Source organism: Salvelinus alpinus, chromosome 16 (genome assembly GCF_045679555.1).
Source record: "Salvelinus alpinus chromosome 16, SLU_Salpinus.1, whole genome shotgun sequence".
NCBI lineage: Eukaryota > Metazoa > Chordata > Actinopteri > Salmoniformes > Salmonidae > Salvelinus > Salvelinus alpinus.
The window spans coordinates 37485915-37509441 of NC_092101.1; the positions used below are offsets into that span (position 1 = coordinate 37485915).

The 23527-nt window shown below is 44.1% G+C and overlaps 1 protein-coding gene across 2 annotated transcripts in view; it reads right to left on the reverse strand.

Moving 5' to 3' along the window:
• tns3.2 (tensin 3, tandem duplicate 2) overlaps positions 1 to 23527 on the reverse strand; it is a 103641-nt gene that overhangs the window by 70684 nt on the left and 9430 nt on the right. Inside the window, exons 5-6 of one of the 2 annotated variants that reach the window (XM_071346103.1) lie at positions 23228 to 23292; positions 47 to 130 (exon numbers count right to left, since the gene is read on the reverse strand). In XM_071346103.1, the coding sequence (XP_071202204.1) occupies positions 47 to 130; positions 23228 to 23292 (149 nt within the window). The remainder of the gene's footprint in view (positions 1 to 46; positions 131 to 23227; positions 23293 to 23527) is intronic. The other variant, XM_071346104.1, reaches the window with a different exon arrangement.

Consider the following 23527-nt stretch of genomic DNA (forward strand, 5'->3'; position numbering starts at 1 on the left):
TTGATGTTAACCAATCAAATTTGCTTTGTGTGGGGTGGTTACTTACCGTTTCTGCGAGGGATTCATCAGGGAAGATACTTTGTCGTTGTAGAACCTTCTCATGGCAAAGTGGTCTAGACCCAGGTCTGCACTGAGGAGGACACACACATTCAGTCTAGACCCAGGTCTGCACTGAGGAGGACACACACATTCAGTCTAGACCCAGGTCTGCACTGAGGAGGACACACACATTCAGTCTAGACCCAGGTCTGCACTGAGGAGGACACACACATTCAGTCTAGACCCAGGTCTGCACTGAGGGAGACACGCACATTCAGTCTAGACCCAGGTCTGCACTGAGGAGGACACGCACATTCAGTCTAGACCCAGGTCTGCACTGAGGAGGACACGCACATTCAGTCTAGACCCAGGTCTGCACTGAGGAGGACACACACATTCAGTCTAGACCCAGGTCTGCACTGAGGAGGACACACACATCCAGTCTAGACCCAGGTCTGCACTGAGGAGGACACACACATCCAGTCTAGACCCAGGTCTGCACTGAGGAGGACACACACATTCAGTCTAGACCCAGGTCTGCACTGAGGAGGACACACACATTCAGTCTAGACCCAGGTCTGCACTGAGGAGGACACACACATCCAGTCTAGACCCAGGTCTGCACTGAGGAGGACACAAACATTCAGTCTAGACCCAGGTCTGCACTGAGGGAGACACACACATTCAGTCTAGACCCAGGTCTGCACTGAGGAGGACACACACATCCAGTCTAGACCCAGGTCTGCACTGAGGAGGACACACACATTCAGTCTAGACCCAGGTCTGCACTGAGGGAGACACACACATTCAGTCTAGACCCAGGTCTGCACTGAGGAGGACACACACATTCAGTCTAGACCCAGGTCTGCACTGAGGAGGACACACACATTCAGTCTAGACCCAGGTCTGCACTGAGGAGGACACACACATTCAGTCTAGACCCAGGTCTGCACTGAGGAGGACACGCACATTCAGTCTAGACCCAGGTCTGCACTGAGGAGGACACGCACATTCAGTCTAGACCCAGGTCTGCACTGAGGAGGACACACACATCCAGTCTAGACCCAGGTCTGCACTGAGGAGGACACGCACATTCAGTCTAGACCCAGGTCTGCACTAAGGGAGACACGCACATTCAGTCTAGACCCAGGTCTGCACTGAGGAGGACACGCACATTCAGTCTAGACCCAGGTCTGCACTGAGGAGGACACGCACATTCAGTCTAGACCCAGGTCTGCACTGAGGAGGACACACACATTCAGTCTAGACCCAGGTCTGCACTGAGGAGGACACACACATTCAGTCTAGACCCAGGTCTGCACTGAGGAGGACACACACATTCAGTCTAGACCCAGGTCTGCACTGAGGAGGACACACACATTCAGTCTAGACCCAGGTCTGCACTGAGGAGGACACACACATTCAGTCTAGACCCAGGTCTGCACTGAGGAGGACACACACATTCAGTCTAGACCCAGGTCTGCACTGAGGAGGACACACACATTCAGTCTAGACCCAGGTCTGCACTGAGGAGGACACGCACATTCAGTCTAGACCCAGGTCTGCACTGAGGAGGACACACACATCCAGTCTAGACCCAGGTCTGCACTGAGGAGGACACGCACATTCAGTCTAGACCCAGGTCTGCACTGAGGAGGACACACACATTCAGTCTAGACCCAGGTCTGCACTGAGGAGGACACACACATCCAGTCTAGACCCAGGTCTGCACTGAGGAGGACACACACATCCAGTCTAGACCCAGGTCTGCACTGAGGAGGACACACACATCCAGTCTAGACCCAGGTCTGCACTGAGGAGGACACACACATTCAGTCTAGACCCAGGTCTGCACTGAGGAGGACACACACATTCAGTCTAGACCCAGGTCTGCACTGAGGAGGACACACACATTCAGTCTAGACCCAGGTCTGCACTGAGGAGGACACACACATCCAGTCTAGACCCAGGTCTGCACTGAGGAGGACACACACATTCAGTCTAGACCCAGGTCTGCACTGAGGAGGACACACACATCCAGTCTAGACCCAGGTCTGCACTGAGGAGGACACACACATTCAGTCTAGACCCAGGTCTGCACTGAGGGAGACACGCACAGTGCATGAAAAGGCACATTTACAGGTAGAACACTCCAGTGCACGAACATGTATATGTCCGGAAACGGTTCAGTAAATCCCCAGAAACGACCACACACATCCACCCATTTACCAGGACACGTCTTGAAATTCCAGTTTGACGTCAGTTGCACTACATCTCATTCCACGTCCGCTCACGTCTCTCCCATAATTGCCAGTAAATAATTGTACACTTGTTCAGGTTGCACATGCTTACCCTCCCTACTGAATGCTAATGCTAGTTATTGCTAGCTTGCCTTAGTCTCTTATTATTATCTAATAGCTCCTTTACCTAGTTACTTTACCCTGCCTTTATGTACATACAGTGGGGCAAAAAAGTATTTAGTCAGCCACCAATTGTGCAAGTTCTCCCACTTAAAAAGATGATTTTCATCATAGGTACACTTCAACTATGACAGACAAAATGAGGAAAAAAAAATCCAGAAAATCACATTGTAGGATTTTTAATGAATTTATTTGCAAATTATGGTGGAAAATAAGTATTTGGTCACCTACAAACAAGCAAGATTTCTGGCTCTCACAGACCTGTAACTTCTTCTTTAAGAGGCTCCTCTGTCCTCCACTCGTTACCTGTATTAATGGCACCTGTTTGAACTTGTTATCAGTATAAAAGACACCTGTCCACAACCTCAAACAGTCACACTCCAAACTCCACTATGGCCAAGACCAAAGAGCTGTCAAAGGACACCAGAAACAAAATTGTAGACCTGCACCAGGCTGGGAAGACTGAATCTGCAATAGGTAAGCAGCTTGGTTTGAAGAAATCAACTGTGGGAGCAATTATTAGGAATGGAAGACATACAAGACCACTGATAATCTCCCTCGATCTGGGGCTCCACGCAAGATCTCACCCCGTGGGGTCAAAATGATCACAAGAACGGTGAGCAAAAATCCCAGAACCACACGGGGGGACCTAGTGAATGACCTGCAGAGAGCTGGGACCAAAGTAACAAAGCCTACCATCAGTAACACACTACGCCGCCAGGGACTCAAATCCTGCAGTGCCAGACGTGTCCCCCTGCTTAAGCCAGTACATGTCCAGGCCCGTCTGAAGTTTGCTAGAGAGCATTTGGATGATCCAGAAGACGATTGGGAGAATGTTATATGGTCAGATGAAACCAAAATATAACTTTTTGGTAAAAGTTCAACTCGTCGTGTTTGGAGGACAAAGAATGCTGAGTTGCATCCAAAGAACACCATACCTATTGTGAAGCATAGGGGTGGAAACATCATGCTTTGGGGCTGTTTTTCTGCAAAGGGACCAGGACGACTGATCCGTGTAAAGGAAAGAATGAATGGGGCCATGTATCGTGAGATTTTGAGTGAAAACCTCCTTCCATCAGCAAGGGCATTGAAGATGAAACGTGGCTGGGTCTTTCAGCATGACAATGATCCCAAACACACCGCCCGGGCAACGAAGGAGTGGCTTCGTAAGAAGCATTTCAAGGTCCTGGAGTGGCCTAGCCAGTCTCCAGATCCCAACCCCATAGAAAATCTTTGGAGGGAGTTGAAAGTCCGTGTTGCCCAGCAACAGCCCCAAAACATCACTGCTCTAGAGGAGATCTGCATGGAGGAATGGGCCAAAATACCAGCAACAGTGTGTGAAAACCTTGTGAAGACTTACAGAAAACGTTTGACCTCTGTCATTGCCAACAAAGGGTATACTGTATAACAAAGTATTGAGATAAACTTTTGTTATTGACCAAATACTTATTTTCCACCATAATTTGCAAATAAATTCATTAAAAATCCTACAATGTGATTTTCTGGATTTTTTTCCCTCATTTTGTCTGTCATAGTTGAAGTGTACCTTTGATGCATATTACAGGCCTCTCTCATCTTTTTAAGTGGGAGAACTTGCACAATTGGTGGCTGACTAAATACTTTTTTGCCCCACTGTATCTACCTCAAATACATTGTACCTCTGCACATTGATCTGGTACCGGTACCGGTAAAATACTGGTGTATTTTATTTCTCCTGTGTTACTATATATATTATAAAAATATATATATTCTGCATCGTTGGGAAGGGCTCATGAGCAAGTATTTCACAGTAAAGTAATGATTTGACTAGTATATTAAAAACATTTACATTTTTAAATTAATGAATTACAGTGAATTATGACTGCATTACTTTGAATTGTTTGTATTATTAATATCACATCAGGGTTCCTACACCTTTTCAGAAGTAAAATTCAAGCACCTCTATCGAGGTTTTTCCAGCCCCTCACAACATCTCTATACTAAAACATATGTTAGTTCCTTGAAAAGAAAACACACAAATCCACTTAATCACTTGAAGGATCATTTATTTCAGTAGAGCAGGAGAAAGCGGGTCATAGTATCTGCATTTCGGCTAAGCAGGGCCTAGCTCGACCTGGGCCAAGCTGGATGACTCCTGCCAGTACTCTGCATGGGGGTGGGGGGGGGGGGCTACCTCAGGAAAAGGAATATTCCAAATTCAAAGATCACAGTACTGACAGGAGTCATCCAGTTTGGCCCATGGCGAGCCTCCATTGGGGTTCCTGTATTGCTATAGTTTTGAGGGTTGAGGGGTCAGTGGAATCTACTGTAGGTTGCCTTGAAGAAAACTCCCCAGACATGATCCGTGTGGTGTGGCTCGTCAAGGTGCTCTGGTCTCTTTCCAAGCAGCTCTGTAGTTCTTGACAAAGACACACTGGTTTGCCGTTTTGCAGGGCATCCTCTTCATCGCTCATCAGGTCAACATTAACTACAGTCCAAATGTCTCTCTCATCCTCTGCAAGCATTCTCGACCATGCATATAGAAGCAAAATACAAATAGGACAACAGAACACAGTAAACAAATGCATCAGTCTCAAATCGAATCAAATCATATTTGTCACATGCGCCAAATTCAACAGATGTAGACCTTACCATAAAATGCTTACTTACGAGCCCTTAATCAACAATGCAGAGTTTTAAAAAAGTAAGTAAGAAAAATTTGCTAAATAAACTAAAGGAAAAAATAACAATTACGAAGATACGGGTAAGTCAAGGTAATTGAGGTATGTGTATGTGGTATCAATATGCATGTGTGTCGGTCCCTTTCCGGCGCCAACAGAGATGGCCGCCTCGCTTCGCGTTCGTAGGAAACTATGCAGTATTTTTATTTATTTTATGTGTTATTTCTTACATTGTTACCCCAGGAAATCTTAAGTTTTATTACATACAGCCGGGAGGAACTATTGGATATAAGAGCAACGTCAACTCACCAACATTACGACCAGGAATACGACTTTCCCGAAGCGGATCCTCTGTTTGGTCCACCACCCAGGACAATGGCGACCCAAAACAACGGCGCCACAGAAGGGGCAGACGAAGCGGTCTTCTGGTCAGGCTCCATAGACGGGCACATCGAGCACCGCTCCCGAGCATACTACTCGCCAATGTCCAGTCTCTTGACAACAAGGTAGACGAAATCCGAGAAAGGGTTGCCTTCCAGAGAGACATCAGAGACTGTAACGTTCTTTGTTTCACGGAAACATGGCTCACTCTGATACGTCATCAGAGTCGGTACAGCCACCTGGTTTCTTCACGCATCGCGCTGACAGAAACAAACATCTATCTGGTAAGAAGAAGGGCGGGGGTTGTATGCCTTATGATTAACGAGACGTGGCGTGATCATAACAACATACAGGAACTCAAGTCCTTTTGTTCACCTGACCTAGAATTCCATACAATCAAATGCCGACCGCAATATCTACCAAGAGAATTCTATTCGATCATAATCACAGTCGTGTATATTCCCCCCAAGCAGACACATTGAAAGAACTGAAAGAACTTAATTTGACTCTATGTAAACTGGAAACCACATATCCTGAGTCTGCATTTATTGTAGCTGGGGATTTTAACAAGGCTAATCTGAAAACAAGGCTCCCTATATTTTATTAGCATATCAAATGCGCGACCCGGGCTGGCAAAACCCTGGATCATTGTTATTCTAACTTCTGCGACGCATACAAAGCCCTCCTCCGCCCTCCTGTCAGAAAATCTGACCACAACTCCATTTTGTTGCTCCCAGCCTATAGACAGAAACTAAAACAGGAAGCTCCCGCGCTCAGGTCTGTTCAACACTGGTCCAACCAATCGGATTCCACGCTTCAAGATTGCTTCGATCACGTGGACTGGGATATGTTCCGCGTAGCGTCGGACAATAACATTGATGAATACGCTGATTCGGTGAGCGAATTTATTAGCAAGTGCATCGGTGACGTTGTACCCACAGCGTCTATTAAAACTTTCCCCAACCAGAAACCGTGGATTGATGGCAGCATTCTCGCAAAACTGAAAGCGCGAACCACTGCTTTTAATTAGGGCAAGGTGACCGGAAACATGACCCGAATTCCCTCCGCAAGGCAATCAAACAAGCTAAGCGTCAGTATAGAAACAAAGTAGAGTCGCAATTCAACGGCTCAGACACGAGAGGCATGTGGCAGGGTCTACAGTCAATCACAGACTACAAAAGGAAAACCAGCCCCGTTGCGGACCACGATGTCTTGCTCCCAGACAAACTAAACAACTTCTTTGCTCGCTTTGAGGACAATACAGTGCCACTGACACGGCCCGCTACCAAAACCTCCGGGCTCTCCTTCACTGCAGCCAACGTGAGTAAAGCATTTAAACGTGTTAACCCTGGTCCACCCACACAAACAGCGTGGTGAAGAAGGCACAGCAGCGCCTCTTCAACCTCAGGAGGCTGAAGAAATTTGGCTTGTCACCAAAAACACTCACAAACTTTTACAGATGCACAATCGAGAGCATCCTGTTGGGCTGTATCACCGCCTGGTACGGCAACTGCTCCGCCCACAACCGTAAGGCTCTCCAGAGGGTAGTGAGGTCTGCACAACGCATCACCGGGGGAAAACTACCTGCCCTCCAGGACACCTACACCACCCGATGTCACAGGAAGGCCAAAAAGATCATCAAGGACAACAACCACCCGAGCCACTGCCTGTTCACCCCGCTATCATCCAGAAGGCGAGGTCAGTACAGGTGCATCAAAGCAGGGACCGAGAGACTGAAAAACAGCTTCTATCTCAAGGCCATCAGGCTGTTAAACAGCCATCACTAACATTGAGTGGCTGCTGCCAACATACTGACTCATCTCTAGCCACTTTAATAATAAAAAATTGGATGTAATAAATGTATCACTAGCCACTTTAAACAATGCCACTTTATATAATGTTTACATACCCTACATTACTCATCTCATATGTATATACTGTACTCTATACCATCTACTGTATCTTGCCTATGCCGTTCGGCCATCGCTCATCCATATATTTTTATGTACATATTCTTATTCATTCCTTTACACTTGTGTGTATAAGGTAGTTGTTGTGAAATTGTTAGATTACTACTAGATTACTGCATGGTCGGAACTAGAAGCACAAGCATTTCACTACACTCGCATTAACATCTGCTAACCATGTGTATGTGACAAATAAAATTTGATTTGATTTGTCCATGTGTGTGTGTTTGAGTGTCAGTGTCGTATGTGTGAGTGTGTGGTTAGAGTCCAGTGAGTGTACATCGAGCCTGTGCAAGAGAGAATATATAAGAAAATATACAAATAAAATAAGGGGGTCAATGCAAATATTCCAGGTAGCCATTTGATTAACTGTTCAGCAGGCATATGGCTTGGGGGTAGAAGCTGTTAAGGAGTCTTTTGGTCCCAGATTTGGCGCTCCGGTACTGCTTGCCGTGTGGTAGCAGAGAGAACAGTCCATGACTTGGGTGGCTGGAGTCTGACAATTTTTAGGGCCTTCATCTGACACCGCCTGGTATAGAGGTCCTGGATGGCAGGAAGCTTGGCCCCAGTGATGTACTGGGCCGTACGCATTACCCTCTGTAGCACCTTGCGGTAGGATGCCGAGCAGTTGCCATACGAAGCAGTGATGCAACCAGTCAGGATGCTCTCGATGGTGCAGCTATATATTTGAGGATCTGAGGACCCATGCCAAATCTTTTCATCTTCCTGAGGGGGAATAGGCATTGTCGTTCCCTCTTCACAACTGTTTTGGTGTGTTTGGATCATGATAGATCCTTAGTGATGTGGACATCAAGGATCTTGAAGCTTTCGACCCGCTCTAGTACAGCCCCTCAAGTCATGCATATTCATACAATTACAAGTCTGAACTTTTGACATTTATCTGTCCTTGATTGTAGTTCCCCCAAACAGTTTTTGATATCTTGTGAAATTACTGAGATAATGGGTATTATTGGACTATTGTGAAAACAAATATACGCCCACGCATTGTATAGGCAACAATAGCAGGCTTACTCATTCATTGTATTTATACAGTGCTAATTGTACAAACAAATCAAATGTAACAAAAACCCATGAACAGCTACCAAACAACAACATAGATAAGCTAAAAGTGGCTGGCTAGTAGGGTGAAATGGTAGGCTAGCTAGCGCCTAGCGCTGTGTAAACTAATGTTACATATATAAATACTCTTAATATAGGCCATCCTTTGTAAAAAATGATGCATACATTTAAAAGCCAAAATGTTAATAACAGAAATAGCAATCTGTTTAGCATAGTTACATTTATATGAACTGGAAAAACACACTTCTCCGGAAAGAGTTCAGACCCCTAGACGTTTTCCACATTTTGTTACCTTACAGCCTTATTCTAAAATGGATTAAATAAATAAAAAATCCTCAGCAATCTACACACAATACCCCATACTGACAAAATGAAAACAGGTTTTAGAAATTTTTGCAAATGCATTTACATTTATTTTTCTAAATAATTCCTTACATAAGTATTCAGACCTTTTGCTATGAGCTCAGGTGCATCCTGTTTCCATTGATCATCCTTGAGATGTTTCTACAACTTGATTGGAGTCCACCTGTGGTAAATGCAATTGATTGTTCATGATTTGGAAAGGCACACACCTGTCTATATAAGTTCCCACAGTTGACAGTGCAAGTCAGAGCAAAAACCAAGCTATGAGGTCGAAGGAATTGTCCGTAGAGTTCCGAGACAGGATTGTGTCGAGGAACAGATCTCGGTAAGGGTACCAAAAAATGTCTGCAGCATTGAAGGTCCCCAAGAACACAGTGGCCTCCATCATTCTTAAATGGAAGAAGTTTGGAACCACCAAGACTCTTCCTAGAACTGGCTGCACGGCTAAACTGAGCAATCGGGGGAGAAGGGTCTTGTTCAGGGAGGTGGTCACTCTAGCAGAGCTCTAGAGTTTCTCTGTGGATATGGGAGAACCTTCCAGAAGGACAACCATCTCTGCAGCCCTCCACCAATCAGGCCTTTATGGTAGAGTGACCAAATGGAAGCCACTCCTCAGTAAAAGGTACATGACAGCCCGCCTGGAGTTTGCCAAAAGGTACCGAAAGACTCTCAGACCATGAGAAACAAGATTCTCTGGTCTGATGAAACCAAGATTGAACTCTTTGGCCGTAATGCCAAGCGTCATGTCTGGAGGAAACCTCGCACCATCCCTACGGTGAAGCATGGTGGTGGCAGCATCATGCTGTGGGGATGTTTGTCAGTGGCAGGGACTGGGAGACCAGACAGGATCGAGGCAAAGATGAACGGAGCAAAGTACAGAGAGATCCTTGATAAAAACCTGCTACAGAGCGCTTGGTACCTCAGACTGGGGCGAAGGTTCAGCTTACAACAGGACAATGACCCTAAGCACACAGCCAAGACAACACAGGAGTGGCTTTGGGACAAGTCTCTGAATGTCCTTGAGTAGCCCAGCCAGAGCACAGACTTGAACCTGATTGAACATCTCTGGAGAGACCTGAAAATAGCTGTGCATTAACGCTCGCCATCGAAACTGACAGAGCTTGAGAGGATATGCAGAGAAGAATGGGAGAAACTCCACAAATACAGGTCTGCCAAGCTTGTAGCGTCATAGAGAAGAAGACTCTAGGCTATAATCGCTGCTAAAGGTGCTTCAACAATGTACTGAGTAAAGGGTCTGAAAACTTGTGATATTTTCTTATTTTTTTCTCAATTATCAAACATTTCTAGTAACCTGTTTTTGTTTTGTCATTTTGGGGTATTGTGTGTAGATTGATGAGGAACACATTCAATTTAATCAATTTTAGAATAAGGCTGTAACCTAACAAAATTTGGAAAAAGTCAAGAGGTCTGAATACTTTCCGAAGGCACTGTATCAAAATGACCAGAAAACCCCTCAAGTTATAGATAAATAATTATCTCTAGATTTTGAAAAAAAAATCATGATTATAAATGTTACAGAACCTGAAAATCTGAAAAATTAGAAGTAGAGTTGGCTTCTTTTCACTGGGCTTCTCTTCCAACACATGAAGAAGTGTCACGCGCTTGCAGCAGTTGCGAATTTCCATGACTTATACAGCCTGGAAATGTCCAGACACTTCTTATTGCATAATTGGTTATTTACTATCCCAGAAATTCCCATATCACGCAAGTGTTTCGGGATAAGCGGGAGTGTGCAGGAATCCACACACTCGCATGGGAAATTCCGACCCACGACCGTGCACCTCAAATATCATGGAATATAGCATATCCAATTTCACCCAGAAACTCTGCTTTCAATGCAGTGACACACATTCAGTCTAGACCCAGGCCTGCACTGAAGGAGACACACACACACATTCAGATGCAGGTCAGCACTGAGGGAGACACACACATTCAGACAAGTCTAATCTACAGGACTGTTTCACTAGCACAGACTGGAATATGTTCCCGGGATTCATCTGATGGCATTGAGGAGTTTACAACATCAGTCACTGTGTCACGCCCTAACCTTAGAGAGGCTTTTTATGTCTCTATTTGGTTTGGTCAGGGTGTGATTTGGGGTGGGCATTCTATGTTTCTTTATTTCTATGTTTTGGCCGGGTATGGTTCTCAATCAGGGACAGCTGTCTATCATTGTCTCTGATTGGGAACCATACTTAGGTAGCCCTTTTTCCTCCTTTCGTTGTGGGAAGTTGACTTTGTTAGTGGCACTTATGCCCAAGCTTCACGGTCGTTTTTGTTATTTATTGTTTTGTTGGCGACATTTTAACAAATAAAAGAAAATGTACGCTCAACACGCTGCACCTTGGTCTTCTTCCAGCATCGGCCGTGACACACTGGCTTCATTAATAAGTGATTGGACGACGTCATCCCCACAGTACATAAGTACATATCCCAACCAGAAGCCATGGAATACAGGCAACATCCGCAATGAGCTAAAGGCTAGATATGCCGCTTTCAAGGAGTGTAACACAAACGCTTATAAAAAATCCTGCTATGCGCTCCGACGAAACGTAAAAAAGGCAAAGTGTCAAATCAGAACTAAGATTGAATCCTACTACACCGGCTCTGACGCTCGTCGGATGAGGCAGGGTTTGCGAACTATCATGGATTATAAAGGGAAAACCAGCCGCGAGCTGCCCAGTGAAGCGAGCCTACCAGACAAGCTAAATGCCTTCGATGCTCGCTTCAAGGCTAGCAACACTGAACCATGCATGAGAGCACCAGTTGTTCTGGACGACTGTGTGATCACGCTCTTCGTAGCCGATGTGAGTAAGACCTTGAAACACTCACAAGGCCGCAAAGCCAGTTGAATTACAAGGACTCATACTCAGAGCATGCACTGACCAGCTGCCAAGTGTCTTCACTGACATTTTCCACCTCTCCCTGACTGAGTCTGTAATACCTACATGTTTCAAACAGATCACCATAGTCACTGTGCTCAAGAATGCCAAGGTAACCTGTCTCAATGACTATCGCCCTGTAGCATTCACATCTGTAGCCATGAAATGCTATGAAAGACTGGTCATGGCTCACATCAACACCATCATCCCAGACACCCTGGACAAACAGGGCGTACAGAGGCCCATTATCAGTAACCATCACTCCTGTGTTCCAATGGCACCTTGTGTTAGCTAATCCAAGTTTATCATTTTAAAAGGCTAATTGATCATTAGAAAACACTTTTGCAGTTATGTTAGCACAGCTGAAAACTGTTGTGCTAATTAGAGAACCAATAAAACTGGCCTTCTTTTGACTAATTGAGTATCTGGAGCATCCGCATTTGTGGTTTCAATTATAGGCTCAAAATGGCCAGAAACAAGAATATACTTGTATATTCTTGTTCTGTGAAATAAAGGCTATTCCATGTGAGAAATTGGCAAGAAACTGAAGATCTCGTAAATGAATGCTGTTCACTGTCTACAGCTCAGAGTTCAACACAATAGTGCCCTCCATGCTCATCACTAAGCTAAAGACCCTGGGACTGAACACTACCCTCTGCAACTAGATCCTGGACTTCCTAATGGGCCGCCCCCAGGTGATGAGGGTAGGCAACAACACATCCGCCACGCTGACCCTCAACACGTAGGCCCCTCGGGGTGTGCACTTAGTCCCCTCCTGTACTCCTTGTTCACCCACGACTGCGTGGCCGCGCATGACTCCAACACCATCATTAAGTTTGCAGACAACACGACAGTGGTAGGACTGATCACCCATGGCGATGAGACAGCCTATAGGGAGGAGGTCAAAAACCTGGCAGTGTGGTGGCAGGACAACAACCTCTCCCTCAACGTCAGAAAGACAAAGGAGCTGATCGTGGACTACAGGAAACAGAGGGGAGAGCACGCTCCCATTCACATTGACAGGGCTGTAGTGGAGTGGGTCGATAACTTCAAGGTCCTCGGTGTCCACATCACTAAGTACCTATCATGGTCCACACACACCAACACAGTTGTGAAGAGGGCACGACAACGCCTCTTCCCCCTCAGGAGGCTGAAAAGATTTGGCATGAGCCCTCAGATCCTACAGTTCTACAGCAGCACCACTAAGAGCATCTTGACTGGCTGCATCCCCATTTGGTATGACAACTGCTTGGCATCCGACCGTAAAGCGATATAGAGGGTAGTGCGTACGGCTGAGTAAATCACTGGCGCCGAGCTCCCTGCCATCCAGGACCTCTATACCAGGCGGTGTCAGAGGAAGGCCCTAAAAACTGTCAAGACTCCAGCCACCCAAGTCATAGACTGTTCTCTCTGCTTCCTCACGGCAACGGTACCGGAGCTCCAAGTCTGGGAACAAAAGACTCCTTAACAGCTTCTAGCCCCAAGCCAAAAGACTGCTGAACAGTTAATCAGATGGCTACCCTGACTATTTGCATTGACCCACTTTTTATTTTCACTGACTCTCTTGCACCTGCTCTATGCACACTCAGAGGACTCTACCCACACAATCACACATACTATACATATACTCCCACATGCAAAACACACACACACACACACACACACACATGCATATTAATGCCACACAAACACTCGAACATAGACACACTTTCACACTCTTCACATACGCTGTTGCTATTCTTTTTATTATCTATCCGGATTGCCTAGTCACTTTTACCCCTACCTAAATGTACATATTACCTAAATTATCTCAACTACCTCATACCCCTGCACATTGACTTGGCACCGGTACTACTTGTATATTGCCTCAATATTGTTATTTTATTGTGTTACTTTTTCCTTTTTTACTTGAGCAATTTTTTCTTACTTTTTAACTCTGCATTGTTGGGAAATGGCTGGTAAGTAAGCATTTCATGGTAAAGTCTACACTACATGTGACCAAAAACATTTGATTTGATTTGTCTGCACTGAGAGACACACACACACAAACACACACATACAGACAGAACTGCACTTAGAGAGAGACAGACACATATTCCGACACCACAGCAGTGAACCAATACACTCCTGTATTGAGACAGGTGATTATTTTGACTCCTTTGTGCTAGCAACTCATTATGCATTGTTCTGTAGAGTCTAAAGTTTGTAAATGTAACGTGAACAAGTATTATTACTAAAAACAGCTTTCATATCAAACCCGACGTCCCGAGTCATTACTTTGAAGATAGTTATAGAATAACGATCTAATCACCTGTCAAATGCACTTAACTAGCGCGTTCGCTCTCTACTTCCTGTCGCAAGGCATTCTGGAACTTGCAGTCAAAAGCCTAATTCAATACTAACCAGTACAAAATATGTATGTAGTTCTCTCAATCTCCAACACACAAATTCTAATACAATTACAAATATCTTTAGATAGAGCTCGATGAATTAACTTAAACAGTAACTCTGTAACCCATTAAAGTTACAACACACCATACTGCGCTCCTTTCTCTATTCTAGCTATATCCATACACATACACACGCACGCACGCACACGCACACACTGGGGTAGAGATAGGGACGCTGACACAGAGTCAGGAGGAATGTTATCACCATTTAACAATCACTACAGAGAGTCAGCTGACAACAACGGGGGAACACACACACACCTACACAAACACACACACAAAAACCCACACACACTCACTCACAAAAAGCATGCACACACTGGAAATAAACACTTCCCCTTTCCTGCAATTGTTCTTCCCACCTTGTGTGACCCTTCCATTATCTCTCAGTGACATTACTGACACTCTAAAGTGAACTCTGGGCTGAGGAGGACACACAGGGTTGCGTCTCAAATGGTGCACCATTATTCCTTATATAGTGCACTACTTTTGACCAAGGCCCATAGGGCTCTGATCAGAAGTAGTGCACTATGTAGGGCAGGGATGATTAACTCCAGTCCTCAGGGACAACACACTTTTTCTTCATCCTTAGCAAAGCACAGCTGATTCATCTAATTGCATTCTAAACTGAAGATCATGATTAGTTGATTATCGGAGTCAGGTGTGTTAGCTGGGGCTTTGGCAAAAGTGTGACACCAATCAGGCCCCCGAGGACTGGAGTTGCCCATCCCTGATGTAGGGAATAGGGTGCCATTTTGGGACACATACATTAAAGTCAACTCTGGTCCTAGGAGGACACAAAGCCTCACACATATGTCAGAGGACAGAATTACAAACAGAAAGTAACTCAGATGATATACTGTAGAGATGTATCAGATAATGACAGGAAGTATTGCACAACAATATTTCATCACAGCAAAAAAATCGTCTGTTGATATTGAACTAAAGATTCCAAAGGCTCTATAGATGAATGGTTTGACGGGCTTCTGAGGAAGCCATGAGTTGTGCTTGTTTTATCAGCCAGCAGTGGCCCGTCTCTGTGTCTCTGATGTAAGTAAGTGTTTGTTGTTGCTCTGTCTGCTGGTGACAAAGCCACATTTTTCTTGTGGGATTTATAAAGTGTATTTAATATTATATGATAGCTACAGTGCCTTCAGAAAGCATTCAAAACCCTTGACTTTTTCCACATTTTGTTGTGTTACAGGCTGGATTTAAAATGGATTAAATGTACATTTATTTTGTTACTGGCCTACACACAATGCCCCATAATGTCAAAGTGGAATTGTGTTTTTCAAATTATTTACAAATTACTTCAAAATGAAAAGCTGAAATGTCTTAAGTCAATAAGTACTCAACCCCTTTGTTATAACAAGCCTAAATAAGTTCAGGAGTAAAAATCTGCATAACAAGTCACATAATAAGTTGCATGGACTGTGTGTGCAATAATAGTGTTTAACATGAATTTGAATGACTACCTCATCTCTGTACCCCACACATACATTTAACTCTAAGGTCCCTCAGTCAAGCAGTGAATTTCAAACACAGATTCAACCACAAAAACCAGAGGTTTTTTAATGCCTCGCAAAGAAGGGCACCTATTGGTAGATGGGGGCATCTCCTTGAACTCGGCACGGCCTAGAGACTAGGTTGATGCCATTTGTTTCCCTTTCTGTGATGATTTAAACCTGCACATTTTGGGATTTCAGCCCTATTTGATGGTAAAGCTCATACTTCCCCTTTAGGATATGAAGGGGACCATTCAATCTTTTCATGTTGATATCTGTAGAGGTACAGATGACCCTGAACACGTGGCAAAAGGCATTTTGAAAATTGCCTGCACAGAAGCAGAGTTAGAGCATGAAGCCGTTTTATCCTTAGACATACATCTCATATGTTTCAGACTACATGAACCGGTGCACGCAGCTAGAATAACTCTGTGGCTTATCCACCCTAAACTTTCGATGAGCCCATCGAAAACGGCGTGTCTCTGTGTGACGCAGAGGCCGCAATTTGTCCAAAGCATTAAATCACTACTAGTCAGGCTTCATTCCGGGCTTACTATTTGCACGGTCGCTGCGGTCAGATCAAGCGAGCTACGGTCAAGTGGGGCATCTCCTTGAACTCAGCATGGCCTAGAGACTAGGTTGATGCCATTTGTTCATCTTTCTGTGATGATTTAAAAGGATCTGCCCCTTCTTTTCCATTTTTGCCTAAAATGACATACCCAAATCTAACTGCCTGTAGCTCAGGCCCGGAAGCAAGGATATGCATATTCTTGGTACCATTTGAAAGGAAACACTTTGAAGTTTGTGGAAATGTGAAAGGAATGCAGGAGAATATAACACAATAGGTCTGGTAAAAGATAATACAAAGAAAAAACCAACCGCTCTTTTGTATTTTTTTTCACCATGAGGCCAATGGCGACTTTAAAACAGTTACAGAGTTTAATGGCTGTGATGGGAGAAAACTGAGGATGTATCAACAACATTGTAGATATACCACAATACTAACCTAATTGACAGAGTGTAAAGAAGGAAATCTGTACAGAATATACATCCTGTTTGCAATAAGGGACTAAAGTAAAACTGCAAAAAATTTGGCAAATAAATTAACTTTATGTCCAACACAACACATCACCGAGTACAACTCTTCATATTTTCAAGCATGGTGGTGGCTGCATCATGTTATGGATATGCTTGTCATCAGCAAGGACTAGGGGGGTATTTTTAGGATAAAATAAATGGAATAGAGCTAAGCACACACAAAATCTTTGTGGAAAACCTGTTTCAGTCTGCTTTCAAACAGAGACTGGGAGAAAAATTCCCCTTTCAACAGGATAATAATCTAAAACAGAAGGCCAAATATACACTGGAGTTGCTTACTAAGATGACATTGAATGTTCCTGAGTGGCCTAGGTAAAGTTTTGACTTAAATTGGCTTGAAAATCTATCTATCAAAATATCTGTCTAGCAATGATCAACAACCAACTTTACAGAGCTTGAATAACCTTTAAAAGAATAATGCGCAAATATTGTACAATCCAGGTGTACAAAGCTCTTAGAGTCATACCCATAAAAATGTACATCTTTAATTGCTGCCAAAATTGATTCTAACATGTATTGATTTAGGGGTGTGAATACTTATGTAAATTATATATTTCTGTATTTCATTTTCAATAAGTTTGCAAAAATTTCTAAAAACATGTGTTCACTTTATCATTATGGGATATTGTGTGTAGACGGGTGAGAAAACAATCAATTTAATACATTTTGAATTCAGGCTGTAACACAACAATGTAGAATAAGCCAAAGGGTATGAATACTTTATGAAGGCACTGTACATACCTACATGTTATATAGGCATCTACAGTATATTCTATATGTATGTAGCATGGCGCCGACAGACACAGTCGCCCTGTTTCTAGCTCCTAGCCAACTTGGCAGAATTTTGATTTTGTTGTTGTTATTTCTTGCATTATTTGCTCAGAACGTTTCTAGTACTATTACCTGCAGCTAAAAATAGCTTTGGGACATTAGATTGGCAGTCACTCACCAGAAATTGGACCAGAAATTCTTTGGTTATAGTCACTGTTTTGTACATTCCCCCACAAGCCGACACAGCGACGACGGCTCTCAAGGAACTACACTTGACTTTACACAAACTGGAAACTGCATATCCTGAGGCTATATTTATTGTAGCTGGGGACTTTAATAAAGGACATCTGAGGAAAACACTCCCAAAATTCTATCAACACATCTCCTTTCCTGCGTGAACATTTTTAACCATTGCCACTCTCCCTTCCGGGATGACTACAAGGCCCTCCATCTGACCACACCTCCATCCTGCTCCTCCCCGCCAATAAACAGAAACTAAATCCGGAAGCACCCGGGGTAATGACTGTTCAACGTTGGTCTCACCAATTGGAATCTATGTTTCAAGATTGTTTTGATCACGTGGACTGGGATATGTTTCGGGTCGCCTCTGGGAATAATATCGAAGTATACAGTGACTTGATGACTGTGTCATGTCTACTCCTGCTCATCCCCTCCGGCATGCCATCGTCGCCAGAATACTAACTACCGGTCCTGGCAATCATCATTGCGCACACCTGGCACTCATCGTTATGATTCACACCTGGACCTCATTACCTCCCCTTTATAGGTCCCTTCCTTTTGTTCATTCCTCAGTTGGTATTGCACCTGTGTTCATATTACCTCGCTTCTGTTACGCTGTCTTGTTTCATGTTTGTTGTTTTCATTAAACGTTTTACCTGCACCTGCTTCTTGACTCACGGCGTCATCATTACAGACTGGGTTCATCAGGAAGTGCATGGGGAACGTTGTTCTTACTGTGACGATTAGAACTAAATCCAAACTTAATTGCAGCATTTGTGCAAAACTGAAAGCGCGAACCATCCCATTTAACCATGGCAAGGTGACTGGGAACATTGACATGTACAAACAGACCAGCTATGACCTCCGTAAGGCAATCAAAGAGGCAAAACGTTAGTACAGAGACAGTGGAGTCGCTATAAAACAGCTCAGACATGAGACGCATGTGGCAGGGACTCCAGACAAACACGTCTCAAAAAAAAAAAAGCCAGACACGTCACAGACACCGACACCTCGCTTCCGGACAAGCTAAATAACTTCTTCCCCTGCTTCGAAGAAACAACAGACAGCCGGCGACATGTACCCCCGCCACTCAAAAGTACTATGTGCTTCCAATCTCAGGTCTGAACCCCTCCCTGTGCAACTGGATCCTGGACTTCATGAAGGGCCGACCCCAGGTGGTGAAGTTAGGAAACGACACCTCCGCCACGCTGATCCCGAACACGCGGTCCCTACATGGGTGCGTGCTCAGCATCCTCCTTTACTCCCTGTTCACCCATGACTGCATGACCACGTACTTCTCCAACACAATCATCAAGTTTGCTGACGGCACAAGTGGTAGGCCTGATTACCAACATTGATGAGACAGCCTACATAGAGAAGGTGAGGAGGTGAGTGCCTTGGCAGAGTGGTGACAGGAAAATAATCTTTCCCTCGATGTCAGCAGAGGCCGCAGTGGAGAGGGTCAAAAGCTTCAAGTTTCTCGGTGTGCACATCACTTTGGAAACTGAAATGTTCCCTTCACACCAACAGTGTGGTGAAGAAGGCGCAATAATTTGGCTTGGCCCCTAAGACCCTCACAAACTTCTACAGATGCACCATTGAGAGCATCTGGTTGGGCTGTATCACCCCCTGGTACAGCAATTGCACCGTCTGCAACCACAGGGCTCTCCAGAGGGTGGTGCGGTCAGCCCAACGCACCATCGGGGCCACACTGCCTGCCCTCCAGGACATCTACAGTACCTGGTGTTACAGGAAGGCCAAGAAGTTAATCAAGGACCTCAGCCACCCAAAACACGGCCTGTGCACCCCACTTCCATCTAGAAGGCGGAGACAGTACAGGTGCATCAAAGCTGGGACCGAGAGACTGATAAACAGCCACCACTAAACGGTCTCTGCACAGTACTCTACCCCCTGTCCAGTATCCTACTCTGCCCCTAGCCGAGTACCACTGGGTACTCTACCCGGCACCTTAGGGAATGATGCCTTATGTACATAATCATTGAACACTGATCACTTTAATAATGTCTACACACTACACTGAACAAAAATATAAACACAACATTAATCAATTTCAAAGGTTTTACTGAGTTACAGTTTATATAAGGAAATCAGTCAATTGAAATTAATTCATTAAACCCTAATCTATGGATTTCACATGACGGAATACAGATATGCATTTGTTGGTCACAGATACCTTAAAAAAAAGGTAGGGGCATGGATCAGAAAACCCGTCAGTATCTGGTGTGACCATTTGCCTCATGCAGCGGGACACATCTCCTCTTCCACTCCTCTTCAATGGCTGTGTGAAGTTGCTGGATATTGGTGGGAACTGGAACATGCTGTTGTATACGTCGATCCAGAGCATCCCAAACATGCTCTATGGGTGACATGTCTGGTGAGTATGCAGGCCATGGAAGAACTGGGACATTTTCAGCTTCCAGGAATTGTGTACAGATCCTTGTGACATGGGGCCGTGCATTATCATGCTGAAACATGAGTTGATGGCTGCGGATGAATGACAAGACAATGGGCCTCAGAATCTCGTCACGGTATCTCTGTGCATTCAAATTGCCATTGATAAAATGCAATTGTGTTCGTTGTCCGTAGCTTATGCGTGCTCATACCATAACCCCACCTCCACCATGGGGCACTCTGTTCACAACAATGACATCAGCAAACCGCTTTCCCACATGATGCCACACACGCTGTCTGTCATCTGCCCAGTACAGTTGAAACCAGGATTCATCCACGAAGAGCACACTTCTGCAGCGTGCCAGTGGCCATCAAAGGTGAGAATTTACCAACTGATATCAGTTAAGATGCCGAACTGCAGTCAGGTCAAGACCCTGGTGAGGACGACGATCATGCAGATGAGCTTCTCTGAGACAGTTTCTGACAGTTTGCGCAGAAATTCTTCAGTTGTGCAAACCCACATTTTCATCAGCTGTACGGGTGGCTGGTCTCAGACATGGTCTGCGGTTGTGAGACTTGGTGGACGTACTGCCAAATTCGTTAAAACGACGTTGTAGGTGGCTTATGATAGAGAAATGAACATTCATTTATCTGGCAACAGCTCTGGTGGACATTCCTGCAGTCAGCATGCCAATTGCATGCTCCTTCAAAACTTGAGACATCTGTGGCATTTTGTTGTGTGACAAAACTGCACATTTTAGAGTGGCCTTTCATTGTCCCCAGCACAATGTGCACATGTGTAATGATTATAATGTTTAAATCAGCTTCTTGATAATGCCACACTTGTCAGGTGGATGGATTATCTTGGAAAAGGAGAAATGCTCACTAACAAGAATGTAAACAAATTTGTGCACAAAATTTGAGAGAAATAAACTTTTTGTGAATTTTGAACATTTCTGGGATCTATTATTCCATCCATGGGACCAACACTTTACATGTTGAGTTTATATTTTTGTTCAGTATATTTATATATAGTATCTTCTGCTGAACTAAATTTGTGATAATCTTTTAATTTTGATTATTGTGTGCTTGTTTGACATTTACTGCATTGATTGATAGGAACTATGAATATAAGCATTTCACTGCAACTGCCATAACACCTGCTAAACTGTGTACGTGACCAATAAAATCTGATTTGATTTTGTTCTACATGGGTTAAGTTAACCCCTCCCCTTTACACAGGTAACCCCTGGCAACATGATCCCTGCCCAAAATCTATACAATGGTTGGTAACAGTATACATTTCAAAGTCTCCGTAATCAACTTTCCTGCCCTTTGTCTCGTACTGACTGAATGACTGTCCATCAGAGCCCGTATTCATACAGCGTAGTAGGAGTGCTGAACTAGGTTCAGGCCCCCTGTCCATTCATTATAATCTACAAGGCAAAACTGATCCTGGACCAGCACTCCTACTCTGAGACGCTTTATGAATACAGACCCCGATCCTTTTCAAGCTATTATACAGTATAACTGTGTCGCTGGTTTTCTTTCATATGAAACATTACATTAGAAACAATACAAGCCATGTTTGTAATAAACGCTCCTCTCTCTGCATTTCTGAGGAGATACTGTACAGATGTAGGATCTTAGTTTGATCACCCTGTTGCAGGAGAACTTTCCTGCAATGCAAAACTTGTAGTGTATTTTAGGTTTAAAAAGCCTTCTAAAGTTTGTAATTTCCACTTTGAAATTTCAGACTTGATTTTTACTTACAAAAAATGTATAAATCCCTACAAAAATGTCTGTTAATTATAATCCACATAATAATTTGCATTTCCTGGTGCTGCGGGATTATTTTCCTGCTGTAGCAAATTGTCTCAAATGAAGATCCTACATCTGTAGCTTTAGTATAGTATTAGCATACAGTTTTAGTATTGCTTTTACTGTATCTTTAGCACTGTACTTTACCCTACGTTAATTCTACAAGGCTACTCTTTCCTTTCAGGATTTGGATAGCTAGATGGGTAATCAATCATGTTTATTTGGAAAACTGATCCTGATAACCATAGAAAGGTATCTTCTTCTCTTCTGATATGTAGGCTTATCCAGGACACTGTCTTTGTTCAAAGAGGAGACAAATGCAAGATATGCCAGGAATGTTTGAGGCTTGTACTTTTTAGACTGGGCTAGAATTTCTTTTGCAAAACTAGCCTGCCAGGCCATAGCATCGTCGCTCCGGGAGATCTGTACACATGAGGCTCCCATTGATGAAGGCTATATCTCATATCCCGAAAACATATTCACCAGCCCTCTGGTTGACCTATTTCCCAAAAACTTTCTCAGTCACAGAAGGCAAATCTATAATACGGAATGCCTTACCAGTAAGTACAGTACAATGTGTGAACTATGATAAAATGAACATTTAAATCCACATATTCGAAGCTCACCCCTAATCCCCATACTCCATAGTAGTTTCCACACAAGATTACCACTTGATCCCAGATGGCAACGCACATTTAGAGAGATACGGAGAAAATTCAGTACACTTGTGAAAAGTTTAATATAAACGTTTATATTCACACATTTTATAACCCGTAATGACTAGTAAAGTATTCCGGATTATAGATTTGCCTTCGGTGATGGGAAAAGTTGATCAGAAATAGGTAAACTAGAAGGCTGGTAAATATGTTTTCAGGATACAGGATGTAGCCTTCAGGTCTCCCAGAGTGAAGGGGCTTGCCAGGCCAGTGACATTTTGCCTTTTCAAACATTTCAAGGCATAGATTTTTTTACCCAAATGTTAACCGGACTTTAGAAATAGCGGACTACTAGCCTGGCTGGCCAGTGCCCATAATCCTTACATTCCCATCCCTGAAGTTAAGGCTAGCTTCCCCTGGATACGTTTCAGTAAAAATGATATTGTTAACATCAGTGTTACCTTGCTGATATGCTGCTGAAGTGGATGTAGGAGGCCACCATCACCCCGACTCTGCCTTGACCACCCTGTAGGGGCCGGAGCCAAGACACAGGTCAGGAGGTCAAAAGAAGAGCAAGGAGAGGTAGAAATGTTGGGTGTGTCTAATAAGCCTGTGTGTGTGTGTGTGTGTGTGTGTGTGTGTGTGTGTGTGTGTGTGTGTGTGTGTGTGTGTGTGTGTGTGTGTGTGTGTGTGTGTGTGTGTGTGTTTTACTATACTTGGGAGTACTAGAAGTCCTCATAAGAATAGTAAACCAGCAAAAC